We start from the raw sequence: 14,239 nt of genomic DNA, 5'->3' as shown, positions 1-14,239 counted from the left end.
TGGTGTCTCCATGGGAGGGCAGGAGGCAGGAAGAATCTAGCCATGTGATGGTGAGAGTGGGGTGACCACAGCAAAAGGGCAGACTCTTGGGCCAGCGCTTTTTCCCAGGTGGCTGGACCTGGGAGTCGCCTTCTGCCCGGCCCCACCCAGACAGGCTGATTTGATCGGGTGGTGAATGTGCCCAAGGTGAGGATCATGGCTCGGGAGGGAGCTCTGTGCTCACCCCACTGCGTTCACAGACTGCCTGGTTGCATTTCACCAGCGCTTTGCAATCCCCACATGCGCCTGCGTTTGTGAAAGTGGATTCCCTGTGCAGACCTGGTCTCCAGGTGTGCCAGCCGCAAATGAGGTCTGGGAAACAGGGTTGTAAGTGGGATGTGAGTGGTTGTCATTTTGAGCAGGTGCCCTCGTGCTTGCACAGCCGTGGTTCAGAGAGCTTGAGTTTCTGGCCCAACATCCTAAAGTTCTTACAAAAGAGAACTTTATAGATAGAGCTTTTAAAATCAGTAATTTTAGCATTCTGGTCTCTCATTCAGTTTTCTTTGCTTTGCTAAAAGAATCTACGCATGTTAAATATTTCACACTCCCCTCGCTGGGACCACAGAGGCTGGATGCGCCAGGTAGATCCAGGCTCTGCTGCCGGCTCTTTCCCATCCCTCCCAGACGGGCCCCCACCTCCCGCCCCACGGGTAAGATGCTTGGGCTTAAGGAGGCCCCTGGTCATGAGTCCTTGTTTGATTTCCTGTGTCCAGCTCATTACCTTGACAGGCTCACCTTTTCTGACTGCAGGATGTTAAAACTCATGTCTCAGCACTAGGGGGAGGCACAGAGATTTGTTTGGTTTTCTTTTTAAATTGTAACGTCCACACAACACGAACTTTACCATTACCGACATTTAGTACACGCGTTGGGTTTTGCAGCCATTGTTACCATCCCAGAAGGAAGGCTCACCTATTAGCACTCCCCAGAGCCCCCTCCCCCAGCCCCTGGCACCCACTTATCTACTTTCTGCCTCCAGGGATCTGCCTGTTCTGGACATTTCGTATAAATGGAGTCGTACAATACGTGACCTTCTGTGTCTGTATAATCTCACCAAGCGTCATGTTTTTGAGGTTTGTCCATGCTATCGCCTGTGTCAGAGCTTCACTCCTTTTCATGGCTGTGTAATAGTCCACAGTGTGGGCAGACCCCATTCTGTTTATCCATCACCTGTTGATGGATAGTGGGGTTATTCAGAACAATGAAGCTCAGAGCATTTGTGTACAGGTGTTTGTGTAAGTCCCTGTTCTCGGGTCTCCTGGAAAAACACCTAGGAGTGGAGCTGCTGGGTCGGACAGTTGCCCCGTATTTGATCGTCTGAGGAACCACCAGGCCATTTCCACAGCGGCTGCCGTGCTTCCTCCTCGCCGCTGTGCACGACTGTGTTTCCCAGGGTCTCTACCTCCTCACCCACCCCTGCCATTTTACATTTTATTACCAAAGCTGCTCTAGTGGCTGTGTACACAGGCTTTTAAGTGAATTATTTTTATTAAATAATAGAGAAAAACAGTTAAAGTCAGAAGGTAAAACGTTTATAGAGAAAACCAGCATTCTGTTGTCTCTTCCTGCCTCCCTAACCCACCCCTTCCCAGAGGGAGCCCTTCCCGCTGTCCTGGTTTTAACCACTGGCACAGCCTCCCTCTCATGTAGATGAGGCTTATAACCCACTCAGACCCTTTGATCCCTTGCACCCTCTCAATATAATTTGTGTTAGTTAGGACACTGGTTTGGCTGTTTAAAAAGGACCAAAATAACAAATATCGCGCCTTACGCCAGGCAGAAGTTTGTTTCTTTCTCGCACGATGAAGAGCACGAAGCTTGGTGATGAAGGTTTCCAGCTGTCAGGCCCACTCTGTCTGTGGTTCAACTTCGGAAGTGTTTTCCGTCTTATTTTCCGAGGTGGCCGCCCCGGGTTTCCTCCCCGACACGCCCGTGCTGCCAGCAGGAGGGGCAGGAAGGAGGGAGGTCGTCCCGCATCCGCCCCCCACCCCCCCCAGCCCTGGTGTGACTTTATCTTGTTACCAATAATAATTAGCTTGAGTGAGTGCTCACTGTGTCAGATGCTGTTATAAGTGCTTCTGTGCATCTACTGCTTTAACCCTCAGAGTCTTGTAAACACTGTTGTTTTCCTTTCACAGGGAAGGACACAGGTGCGGTCAGACCTCGCAGCTCACTTGGGTCACCAGGTGAGTAAGTACAGCCCCCTCCCTGGGGGGCTGACCCCGACTCGGGTCGGGAGGCCGGTCAGAGGTGCCTCAGTTAATAGTTAATGTTTAATGCATGCTCTGCTGTAGTCTAGCCCGGCCGGCCTGCCCGGGTCAGCAGGCAGGAGCTGCAGAGCGTAGAGGGAAACCCGTCCTGCGTGCTGCCTCTGTGCGCCCACTGCCCTTCTGAGTTAGAGGCCTTCTCCAGTGGAGTCTGTGATACCCTTTCTTGGGCAGATGGGCCGCGGTCACAGCCGCCCCTGGGGCTCCTGACCACCTCTCCTGTGTCGCCACCACAGTGGCCAAGAGGTGAGCTTGGGGGTGTGCACACGATGACGGACAGCAAGGACTTAGAAGCCGAGATCCACCCCCTGAAGAAAGAGAACAGGAAGGTGCAGGAACATCTGGGAAACCCAGCGGGAAAGGAAACCAGCGTGAAGCCGCCCCCGCAGTCGCGCCTCTCCCGGTGCCGGACGGTGGCCTTTTTTCTTTCGCTGTTTGTCTGCCTTTTCGTGGTGTTCGTGGTTTCCTTCATCATCCCATGTCCAGACCGGCCGGCGTCACAGGGGGTGTGGAGGATCGATTACAAGGCAGCAGGTGCGGGCGGCTTGTGGGGCAGGGGCGCCGAGTATCCCCGGGTCCCCTGGAGTCTGGGGGCCGGGGGCCGCCTCTCACGGAAACAGGAGTGTCCTCAGGAAGGACGGGAGGGGGGTCAGGAAAGGAAAGTGGCCCATTTGGTTACTTTTCTGAATTAAAAAAACATTAGTAAAACAGAGCAACTGGCAGAATAGATGTAGCGAAGACTGTTCTAAATGTGAAAACCAGACAGCAGATTTGTGGCTGGGTCTCCCTGATGTGCTCCAGCCGAGTTTCCAGTCCGCCCCACCACAGTTGAGCACACTTGATTTCTCTCTCGTAAAATCTTGGCCTTATGGAAGCTGCTGAGTCAGCTTTCCTCTGGGCACTTCCCTGCCTGTTGGGAGTTGTGCCCGTATCAGCGGACACTGTTGCTTTGCACAGACTTGAAGCCCTCTCTGGTGGAATAAGGGGAATTTCTTGTTTAAGCCCCACTGACGGTCAATTTTGTTCAGAATTTGGTGCCTAATTTTGAGAGGGTAAAGTAATACATGTTTGTGTTTATTTTTGGCAGCTTAATTGAGATATAATTTATTATCATAATATTCACTTGCTTTGAGTGTACGATTCGATGATTCTTAGTCAGTTTAAGACTGGAGCACTGGGACTTCCCTGGTGGTCCAGTGGTAAAGAATCTGCCTTACAATGCAGGGGACGCGGGTTCAATCCCTGATCAGGGAACTAAGATCCCACATGCCGCGGGACAACTAAGCCCACGAGCCACAGCTACTGAGAGCCCACATGCCGCAACTAAGACCCGACGCAGCCAAAAATAAATAAATTAATAAATTAATTAAAGAACTATTATTTAAAAAAATAATAAAATAAACTTGTTTTAAAAAAAAAGCGACTTGAGCACCTGTGCAGCTGTCACCACAATCCAGTGTTTAGCACATCCATCATCTCTACACGATTCCTTGCCCGCAGGCCCCAGCCCCAACTCCAGCCCTGGAGCTGCCAGTGGGCTTCCCATCTCTATACACTTGCTGTTCCTGGACGTTTCATGTAAATGAAATCATGTAAGATGCATCTTTGGCCTCTCTCACTTACATGAGTTCATCCATGTGGTAGTGTGTTCCTTTGTGTGGACAGACCAGAGTATTCATCCATTGACCAGTTGGTGAATGTTTGCATCGTTTTCAGTTTTTGACTGTTAATGAGTAACACTGCTGTGAATATTTGTGTACAAATCTTTGTGTGGACATATGTCTTATTTCTCTTGGGTAGGTTGTCAGGAGCAGAACTCTTGAACCTCGTGGTAAGTTTGTGTTTGACTCCTGTCACTGCCAGGCCTTCCCCAGAAGCTGCACCGTTTCATGTCCCCACTGGCTGTGTGGGAGAGGATTCTGGCTTCTCCACATCCTAGCCAACACTTGTCATTATCTTTTTTTTTTAAATTAATTAATTTGTTTGTTTGTTTTTGGCTGCATTGGGTCTTTGTTGCTGCGCAAGGGCTTTCTCTAGTTGCAGTGAGCGAGGGCCACTCCTCGCCGCAGTCACAGGCTTCTCATTGCGGTGGCTTCTCTTGTTGTAGAGCACGGGCTCCAGGTGTGCAGGTTTCAGTAGTTGTGGTGCACGGGCCCAGCTGCTCCGCGGCATGTGGGATCCTCCCGGACCAGGGCTTGAACCCATGTCCCCTGCATTGGCAGGTGGATTCTTAACTACTGTACCACCAGGGAAATCTCTTGTCTTTTTTAGTGTAGCCTTCCTAGTGGGTGTGAAGCGGTACCTAATTGCGTTTATAGTCTGCGTTTCCCTGGTGACTAATGATGTTCACATGGGTTATTAGCCATTCTTACATCATCTTTGGTAATTGTCTATTCACATCTTCCGCTCACTTAAAAATATAATTGTTTTATTATTGAGTTATAAAAGTTCTTTTAACACAACATTGTAAATCAACTGTATGTCAATAAAAAATTTTTAAGTTCTTTATATATTCCAGGTACAAGTCTTTAATCACATATGTGATTTGTGAATATTTGTGACCCATCTGGGGCTTGTCTTTTTATTTTCTATAGTGTGTCTGTCTGCTGAAGCACAAAAGTTTCAAATTTTGATGAAGTCAAACGTACCATTTTTTTTAGCATGGGTTGTGTTTTTGGTGTCTAAGAACTCTTTGCCTAATGTAAGGTCATGAAGATTTTCTCCTGTTTTTTCTTTGAGAAGCTTTAGAGTTCTCACTCTGCCGTTTAGGTCTGTGATCCATTTCGAGGTTGTTTTTTGTGTAGAGTGTTTGGTGGAGGCAAGTGGCAGGATTTCTAGAAATGGTCACACATGCCTTCCTCCCAGCAGGACCGTCTCAGAGGCACAAGGGCACCTCCCTGCTCTCGGCACTGATGCTGCAGAGCTCCCGTGAGTCTGGGGGTGGGAGGCGTGCATGTCGACAGTGTCAGGAACGTGGTCCTTCCCCCACTGAGTGGCCTGGCGCCTTTGCTGAAACGCATTCAACCATCAGTTGTGTTCTGTCCTTCTGCGTCCTTACACCAGTGCCGCATCGTCTTGATTTCCACAGCTCCACAGACGGAAGTCTTCCAACTCTATTCCTTTATTTCTCCTCAACATTGTTTTGGCTCTTTGGGTCCTTGGCATTTTTATAAAATTTTAGGAGCAGCTTGTCAATTTCTGTAAAAAAGGCTTCTTGGGTTTTAACAGAAATTGTGTAGAATCTATAAATTAGTTTGGGTAGAGTTGCATCATAACAGTATCCAACCTTGCAGTCCCCGTATAGGGGGTTTTACAGTGTTTTACAGTGTTCAGTGGGCAAGCCCTGCACTTCTTTTGTTAAATTTATTCCAAAATGTTCTGGTTTTTTTTTATGAGTACTTTTATCTAAGCATACTTTTTAATTTTATTGAAGTATAGTTGATTTACAGTGTTGTGTTAATTTCTGCTTTGCAGCAAAATGAGTCAGTTGTACATATATATATTCTTTTTCATATTCTTTCCATTATGGTTTATCCCAGGATATTGAATATAGTTCCCTGTACTATGCAGTAGGACCTTGTTGTTTATCCATCCTATACATAATAGTTTGTGTCTGCTAACCGCAAACTCCCAGTCCACCCCTCCCCCACCACTGAATGTTCTCTTTGATGCTCTTGTGATAGGAATTGTTGTGTGAATTTAATTTTCAAGTTCCCTTTGGTAGTTTATAGAAACACTGCTGGTTATTATATGGACCTTTTAAATTGTGGCCTTGAACTCATTAACTAGACTAGTAGGGGTGTATGTGTGTATTTAGAATTTCCTACCTACAGAATCACGCAATATGCAAAAAAAACAAGAGAGAGATGGTTTTACTTCTTCCTTCCCTTTTATTTCTTTTTCTTGCCTGATTTCATTGCTCGAATCTCCAGTACAATGTCGAACAGATGAGGTGAGAGCAGGTATCTTCTTCCCAATCTTGGGAATAAAACATTACATGTTTCAGCAGTAGGTGTGCTAATAGCTGTAGGCTTTTTGTAGATGCCCTTTATCTGTTTGGGTTTTTATAATGAAAAGGTGTTGGGTTTTGTCAAATGCTTTTTCTCTGTCAGACAACTGTGTGGTTTTTGTCCTTTATTCTGTGAACCTGGCATATCACCTTGATTTTCAGATGTTAAATCAACCTTGCGTTCCTGAGGTATAACCCACTAGATCATGTTGTACCATCACTTCTTCAGGTTGCTGGGTCCAGTTTGCTAGTTTGTGTCTGTATTAGTGAGGGATATTGAACATAGCTTTCCCTCCCTCCCTTTCTTCCCTTTCTTTCTTTCCTTCTTTCCTTCTTTCTTTTTTTAGATTATTAGCCCCATTTTATTTTATTTTTTTGGCCATGCCACACGGCTTGTGGGATCTTAGTTCCCTGACCAGGGATCGAACCCATGCCCCCTGCAGTAGAAGCATGGAGTTCTAACCTCTGGGCCTTCAGTGAATTCCCAAACACAGCTTTCTTTTCTGGTGATGACTTTGTCCTCATAGACGTGGAGAAAGCAAGGGCCCTCTCTCGTCTCTCCTGATGGTGGGTGAAGCCTTCAGACTGCCCAGAATATGTGGGGTCTTATCAGAACCAACTAGGGTGTCTCACTTTCTGGCCCATCTCCCTATGTGTATCTCACCCTGGAGCTGGCTCCAAAGTTGGCCTCCCCTTGGTCTGCCCCGGAGATCACTCCTGTTTTCAGCCCCGCTGGCAGGAAGCTGCTGCTTTCTAATCTCACCCAGTGTGGTACCTGGCTGATGGAGGGTGAGCATGGGAGCAGCCCAAGGTGAAAGGCCCCAGATGTCCTCTGTTCCAACCCATGGCTCAATAGTGTTTCTTAAATCAGTGCTTCTCGATTTAAGGTGTGCCTTCAGTCTGGTTCCAGTGTCCTGAAATGGGTGCTTTTGACAACTTTGCCTCATTTTACTGTTATTTTTGGAGGAGAGGATTTGTTTGCCAAGCTCTTCACTCCATGATTCTGGAAGTCTTGTGTCTGGTATTCAGTTTTATTTTTAATTATAGTAAAATACACATCACCCAAAAATCGCCATTTTAAAGTGAACAAATAAGTGGCATTCAAACATTCACAATGCTGCATTGACCATCACTCTTTTCAAAACCTTTATCATCTCAAACAGATATTCTGTGCCCAACACACAGCAGCTCCCATCCTGCCCTCCTGTCCACCCTCTGGTAACCTCTGTTCCACTTTAGTCTCTAGAATATGCCTGTTCTAAGTACCTCATATAACTGGAATTGTCTGTTTTTTTGTGACTGGCTAATTTCACTGAGCATAATGTCCTCGAGGTTCATCCATGTTGTAGCGTGTTGCAGAACTTCATTTCTTTTTATGGGTGAATAATACTCCATTGTATGGATGGATCACATTTTGTTTATCCATTCTTCTATCCATGGACACTTGGGTTATTTTCACCTTTTGGCTGTTGTAAATAATGCTTCTTTGAACATTCACGTACAAGTAACTGTCTGAGTCCCTGCTTTCATAATTTTATTTTTATTTTTGGCTGCGTTGGGTCTTCGTTGCTGTGCACTGGTTTTCTCTGGTTGCTGTGAGTGGTGGCTGCTTTTCGTTGCGGTGCGTGGGCTTCTCATTGCGGTGGCTTCTCTTGTTGTAGAGCACCGGTTCTAGGGGCGCGGGCTTCAGTAGTTGCAGCACATGGGCTCAGTAGTTGCGGCACGCGGGCCCCAGAGCATTTGGGCTTCGGTAGTTGCATCACGTGGGCTCAGTACTTGTGGCGCACAGGCTGTAGGGCACACGGGCTCAGTAGTTGTGGCTCGCGGGCTCAGCAGTTGTGGCACACAGGCTTAGTTGCTCCGAGGCACGTGGGATCTTCCCGGACCAGGGATTGAACTCGTGTCCCCTGCATTGGCATGTGGATTCTTAACCACTGCGCCACCAGGGAGGTCCCCTCATGGTTTTGATCTGCATTTCCCTTATTACTAGTGATGTTGTGCATCTTTTCATGTGTTTATGGACTATTTGTATATCTTCTTAGGAGAAACATCTATTCAAGTCTTTTGCCCATTTTTGAATTGGGTTGTTTGTTTTTGTTGTTGGGTTGTAGGAGTTCTTTGTATATTCTGGATATTAATCCTTTATCAGAGGTATGGTTTGCAAATATTTTCTCCCCTTCTGTGGTCTGTCTTTTCACTCCCTCGATGGTGTCCTTTGATGAAGTACAATTTACTTATTTTTTTCTTTTCCTGCCTGTGTTTTTGGTGTCATATCCAAGAAATCATTGCCAAAACCAACCCCTATGTTTTCTTCTAAGAGTTTTACAGTTGTTAAGTTTAGGTCCTTGATCCATTTTGAATTCATTTTTGTATATGGAGTGAGGTAAGGGCCTCATTTTGTTCCTTTGGTGTTTGATTTTAAAGCATGTAGTTTATCATTTGAGTCCTTGAGTGAAGGAAGAGGTAGCCCCTGTGAGTGTGGACATGTGGACTCCAGACCCCAGTCTGATTGGGGAGGGACTTGGCCCTGAGCAGAAGGTATGCAGAACGTCCATTTGTGATGCCCAGGTGTCCTTAACAACTGACACCCAAGTGATGAAGAATTGCTGCTGCTCTGAAGGGGTATGGGGCTGCCAGCCCACGAGGAAGCAGCGCTTCCCTGTGGTTGCTCCGCGGGCAGCTGCACCTGGCACTCAGCCCCACGGCGCCCAGAGTGGGGCGCGTCAGGCCTGGCCTGGGAAAGTAGCCGGTGGTTTCCTTTTCAGTTGCCTATGACTTTCTGGCCACAGAAGACGTGAACAAGGACAGGATCCAGGATGTTCTCTTTCTTTATAAAAACACCAACAGCAGCAGAAGCAATTTCAGCCTCTCCTGTGCTGATGAAGGTAATTTTGTTTTTACCCAAAAAATGAGCTCCCTGCAGGAGGAGGAATCCCCTCGCCCTCTCGGTTTTGGGGGAAGCAGTTGGTGGAGTTTCTGGGAACTTTCATGTCACTCATCTTCCTCACTGGGCTGCTGACCCCATGGGGTCAACACCAGGGATCCAGGGACAGAGCCCAGGGCAGGGCCACAGCACGAGGCCGGCACACTCAGCCCTGCAGACCTGGGTCTCTCCCTCCAGGCTTTTCCTCCCCCTGCACCTTCGTGACTGCTGTGTCGGGGGCCAACGGCACCGTCCTCTGGGAGAGGCCCGTGGCCCAGAACAGGGCCCTCGTGGAGTGCGGTGTCCCCCAGCCGGGGGGCAGCGGGGCGTCTTCTGCCTGCATCATCCTTGGCAGACCTGGCCCTTTCATTGCGGTCGACTCGGTCACAGGTAGGCTGCTTCCCGTGTCCCCCAGGCCTCCGCACACGGGTCCGATGCCAGGATGCTCTGAGGAGGGTCAGCCCGGGCTCTTGTGGGCGGTGTAGCTGGATAGGAAGGAAGGCACGGGTGGGAGGGGGACGCCCCATGAGGAGTCACACTTCACTGTCGTCCCTTCCTAAGTCCCACCTGTGCCTGCAGCATGGCACCTGGAGGGAGTGGGGGCATTGCTGATGCCCGCTCATTGGGCAGGCCCCGGGGATGGGGTGTGTGGGCCTGGCTAGCTCGAGCCCCGAGACCTGCCTTAAGGCAACAGGCCCTGGTCCTTTTCCAAAGCCCTAAGGAATTCTGTGCCTTGATGCTAGGTTTGGGGGTAGCAGCACTTCCTTTGTAAGTTGTGGTTTTAAGAGTAGGGAGGAGAATAAAGAGCAAGCTGGAAATATTTTGAGAAGAGAAGAGTCTGACTAAACACGGGCGTGGGCAGATTGTACTCGGGTCACATGCTGTCAGGTCAGGACCTCAGTCCCCGGGTCCGTCCACAAGGCTGCACTTTCATTCTCGTCCTGTGCACGGGGCAGAGGCTGCATGTGTGACCCCAGTGGGCGGCAGGGAGGCCAGGCCCTGCCCATCTGAGGGGGAGGATCTGCGTCAGCCAAACACTGGAAACAGGATGAGAAGAAAGGAGGGGGCTGTGCTGCCCCAAAGTGATGCTGCTGACACGTGCCTATGGGCACCAGGCGGCTACACACACATGGCTTTTTCCATGGCAGCACACGGGCCCTGTGCTTGGTTTTAGGGGAGACCCTGTGGAGCCATCCCAGCAGCTTCGGGGGGAACGTGTCCGTCCTGAGCCCTCTGCTCCAGGTGCCCGACATCGATGCTGACGGGGTCCCAGACCTGCTGGTCATCACCCAGGAGGAGAACCAGGTACAGCTCTCGTTCCAGCCACTGGCCTCCCCCGCTGCCCCGAGCTCGGGTGCCTGCAGACCCAGCGGGCACTTCTGGGCCCCCCAAGAGTGGCAGAGAGTGTGCTTCCCACTGGTGCCATGGGCACAGCTCTGAGGATGGTGCGGGCGGCCCCACGTCTCCCGTCATCAGACACTATAGGTTCGACCCAGCGGGTGGGCCTGCTCCCCTTCTCCTCCGTGTGCTGCAGGTCAACGGCTACGTCTATTCAGGCGGCACCGGGCAGCAAGTCGGCCCCCCGGGCAGCCTGGGTGTGGACGGGACCAGCGGCTCCATCCTTTATGTCACCAGTGCAGGTGCCCACTACGTCCTCATCCCCTGCGGTACGTGGCATCCGCTGCCCCAGGGCGGCCTCCCTCGTGGGCCTGCTGGCACCTGGGAGGAAGCAGGTGTGGGGCTAGTGGCTCCCGCTGTTGTTCCAGGGACTCGAAGTCATCACCCGCTGACAGGTGACGCAAGGCTCTTCTTTGTTCACAGGCACCTCCCTCTGCAGCCACTCAGTGAAGGGCCTGTATGAGAAGGCCACCGGGAGGGAGAGCTCGCTCAAGAGCGACCCCCTCTGGGAGGGCAGGCTCAACGCCACCTCCCACAGGCTGCAGGAGCACAGGTCGGGGGTGTGGGGGCCTGTGCGCGGGGCCCCGGGCGCGAGGAGGAGCCATAGGGCGGGCACAGGGCCCTTACTTTGTGTCATGTGTCTGAGGTCGTCCTGGGCTCAGACTCAGTAAACCGGCAAACAGAAGACGAATAAAAACGGGGGAGAAGATGGCCCCCCCGCCCCCGGGCTCACTGGTCCCTGCATCCAGTGAGGGCCTTCCTTTTAGTTTGAAACTGGAGAAGTAAGAAAGATGAGGCTGAGCCCTGGGAGCCTGAGGGAAACAGCCCGGCAGGCATCGCTGGGGAGGGTCCCGTCCCCAACCCTACCCGGGGCCCTATCCCGTCCCTCCTGCCCATGTAGCTCGGGAGCTGTCCGCTACCTGATGAACGTTCCGGGGAAGGTGGGTAAGGACCTGCTTCTCGTGAGTTCCGAGGCCTGCGTGCTGCTGGACGGGCAGGAGCTGGTGCCCAGGTGGACCCTCGGTGCAGCCCAGGTCCTGAGGTATGGGGTCCTTCTCCAGGGAGCTGGGTACCCCAGCGTGTCCCCCCACCCCCACCCCTGGCGGCCCTGGGGACAAGGCCCGTATGCTTCTGCCAGAGGCCACTGCCTGTCACCTGGTGCCACCCTGCCCTTGGGGAGGAGAGTGAGACCCCTGGCGTCAAAGCTCCGGCCTGTGCAGGTGCAGCCGCAGCCTATCCCAGGTATCTCCTTCAGAGGCCCGTGTGAGCCCTCCTCTCCACTCTCCTTCCAGAAAACCCGTCCTCGGCTACTACAAACCTGACACCCCAGCCATGGTCATTGAGAATGGGACCGGCTCCGAGAGACAGGTTGCGGCACTTGCTCCTGGGTCTCACCTTTGCCCGTAGCTGAGGGAAGCTGGTCTGAGCCGTAGGCTGAGCGGGGACCAGAGGCTTCGGTGAGCCGCCCTCTGGGACGCAACCTTGTGCTGCCCCTCCCTCTGCAGATCCTGCTCCTGGACCTCAGCTCCGGGGCTGTCCTGTGGAGCCAGGCTCTCCCAGGCCTCCCCAGGGACCCGCGGTCCGCCAGCCTTCCCACCGCAGACCACCGCTCCGCCTTCTTCTTCTGGGGCCTCCACGAGCTGGCTGGTGCCAACCAGACGGTACAGTCTTGGGTCCTGGTTTGTGGCATGGGGTGGAGCCGGTGGCTGGGTGAGTGCAGATAGATAGAAGCCATGCAGGGTGGGCAGGAAAAGGGGGTCTGGGCTTTCTGGGAGGAAGTGGGTGCGAGGGGTGGCAGCTGGAAGACAACCGAGAAGGGTCAGGGTCAGGTGGGGAAGGGGGGCGGGAGGTGGGTGTTTTGTGGGACACCGGCGGACACAGCTCTGGGTGTGGTCCCAGTCAGGAGCGTCCAGGAGGGTCAGCCTCATGCCCCCGCTGCACTCCCTGCAGGAGCCCGGAGCCGCCGGGCACCACCTGTACATGTTCCACCCCACGCAGCCCGGAGTCCTGCTGGAACTGGCCAACATCTCCACCCCTATCGTCACCTTCCAGGGTGAGTGCGCCCCGCATGGGCCCGGGCTGCCAGCCATGGGAGGCCTGTGCTGGCTGGTCCCGGGACCTGACGGCCATGTCCCCACAGTGGTTCTGCTTGAGCCGAGCCGCCACGCTGCCTACATTCTCCTGACGGGCCCGGCCAGCCCGGATCCACCCGGCCTGGTCTCCGTGGCCAAACACAAGGTGCGGGACCTCATCCCGAGCAGCAAGGTAGTCCGCCTGGCTGAGGGTGGCCCCGACAGCGACCAGGCCGTCAGGGACCGGTTCTCTCGCCTACGGTACCGGAACGAGGCCTAGACGTGCTTTGGCCAGAGCCCGAAGCAGAGGTGGCTGCTGAAATTTCACATCCTGGGAAGTCAGCCCTTCACTGGCTCGGTCTGCACACCGACTCCCGACCTGGTGACCTGGCGACGCTCTCCACTGGGCCCGTTACCCCAGGGACGTGCCAGGGCCTCTCCCCTCTCCCGCCAGCATGCCAGGTCCTCACTCAGGTCCCCACTCCGAGCCCCACCCAGGTCTCCCTGGGCAGAGCCTGTGCTGGCAGCAGCTCACCCTCACTCCTCCATGCCTGGCCAGAGCCTTGGCTGCAGAATCCCCTCCCTCTTTCTGTCTGAGCCTTGTCTTCTCTGCACTGTCTCCCTGGGGTCGTGGAGCTCAGAGGGTGGTGGGCCCTGGTGGCTTGACGCAGGCCCACACCCTGGTGTGGTTGGTGGTAACTCGCCCTGGAGAGCCCATGACAGGGCCCATGAGGAATGGGTCCTGGGAGGATGTGATGGATGGGCTGCCTTGAGCTGTGAGTGTCCCGAGGACCTGGCCCCAGGATGTGCCCTGGGGTCAGCGTGCACCCCTGGGTACACACTGGAGCTCCTTGTCCCTCAGGGATCCCTGCACCCCTGGGTGTGGCCAGCGGCCCCTCCTTCCTGGTGCTTGGACACCCCCCCACAGTCGGTGTCACCTGATGCAAGACTCACCTCTGTGCCTTGGTCACCCCAGACCCGCCTGGTGCTGTGGGACTCAGCCGTGCCCGGACAAAAGCAAGCAGCCTGATGACCGCGGGTGCCTCGGGAAGAAATCAGAATAAACACTGGTTTTGCACTGTCTGGAAAGCCCCATGTGTGCCTGTGTTTGTCTGCTGGATCAGTGGGAAAGGCTGCTGGGGAGATGAGGCCAGCACCCACACCACCCAATCAGAGACTGGGAGCATCCAGCACGGCCTCCAAGTGCATCTCAGGTCTGTGGTTCCCGCCCTGCTCACCCACAGCAGGCTAGGAACCCAGCCTGTGGGCACTCTCCCACCCGGGACAGGCAGGGGGTCCCCCCCAGCACCTGTGTCCTCCAGGACTGAGCTCTGGTAGCCGCCCAGGCAGCAGGAGCCCAGGGGGCTTCAGTGAGACAAAGGTTTGGGTTACCAAAGTGATGGGGGCTGTTGTGGAGAATCCTGCAGGAATTTCCTGAAGGCGCTTACGTGTGACAAGCCTGCTTCCAGAACCAGGTCTGTTTCTCCTTGTGAAGGCCTGGGAGGCAACAACAAGGCTGAGGTTGAGGGGT

The 14,239-nt window shown here is 53.0% G+C and overlaps 1 protein-coding gene across 6 annotated transcripts in view; it reads left to right on the top strand.

The window, feature by feature from the left end:
- Positions 1 to 13,791, top strand: part of FAM234A (family with sequence similarity 234 member A) — a 31,186-nt gene extending 17,395 nt beyond the window's left edge. For 4 of the 6 annotated variants that reach the window (XM_089896475.1, XM_089896471.1, XM_089896472.1 and 1 more), the window contains 12 exons: positions 2,178 to 2,225; positions 2,543 to 2,840; positions 9,081 to 9,200; positions 9,437 to 9,628; positions 10,413 to 10,543; positions 10,773 to 10,905; positions 11,060 to 11,189; positions 11,538 to 11,678; positions 11,929 to 12,004; positions 12,142 to 12,297; positions 12,536 to 12,689; positions 12,777 to 13,791. In XM_089896475.1, the coding sequence (XP_089752601.1) occupies positions 2,576 to 2,840; positions 9,081 to 9,200; positions 9,437 to 9,628; positions 10,413 to 10,543; positions 10,773 to 10,905; positions 11,060 to 11,189; positions 11,538 to 11,678; positions 11,929 to 12,004; positions 12,142 to 12,297; positions 12,536 to 12,689; positions 12,777 to 12,988 (1,710 nt within the window). In that variant the 5' untranslated portion in view covers positions 2,178 to 2,225; positions 2,543 to 2,575 and the 3' untranslated portion in view covers positions 12,989 to 13,791. Of the gene's footprint in view, positions 1 to 716; positions 1,113 to 2,177; positions 2,226 to 2,542; positions 2,841 to 9,080; positions 9,201 to 9,436; positions 9,629 to 10,412; positions 10,544 to 10,772; positions 10,906 to 11,059; positions 11,190 to 11,537; positions 11,679 to 11,928; positions 12,005 to 12,141; positions 12,298 to 12,535; positions 12,690 to 12,776 lie in introns of those variants that run through there. The other 2 variants (XM_089896473.1, XM_022594303.3) reach the window with 2 other exon arrangements.
- The last annotated feature ends 448 nt before the right edge of the window (positions 13,792 to 14,239 follow it).

The sequence above is a fragment of the Delphinapterus leucas genome, chromosome 15 (assembly GCF_059928025.1).
Source record: "Delphinapterus leucas isolate spDelLeu-1000000601 "Yukka" chromosome 15, BTC_Dleu_Yukka2, whole genome shotgun sequence".
In the NCBI taxonomy this organism is placed as follows: domain Eukaryota; kingdom Metazoa; phylum Chordata; class Mammalia; order Artiodactyla; family Monodontidae; genus Delphinapterus; species Delphinapterus leucas.
This window is presented reverse-complemented; position numbering and strand designations above follow the sequence as displayed.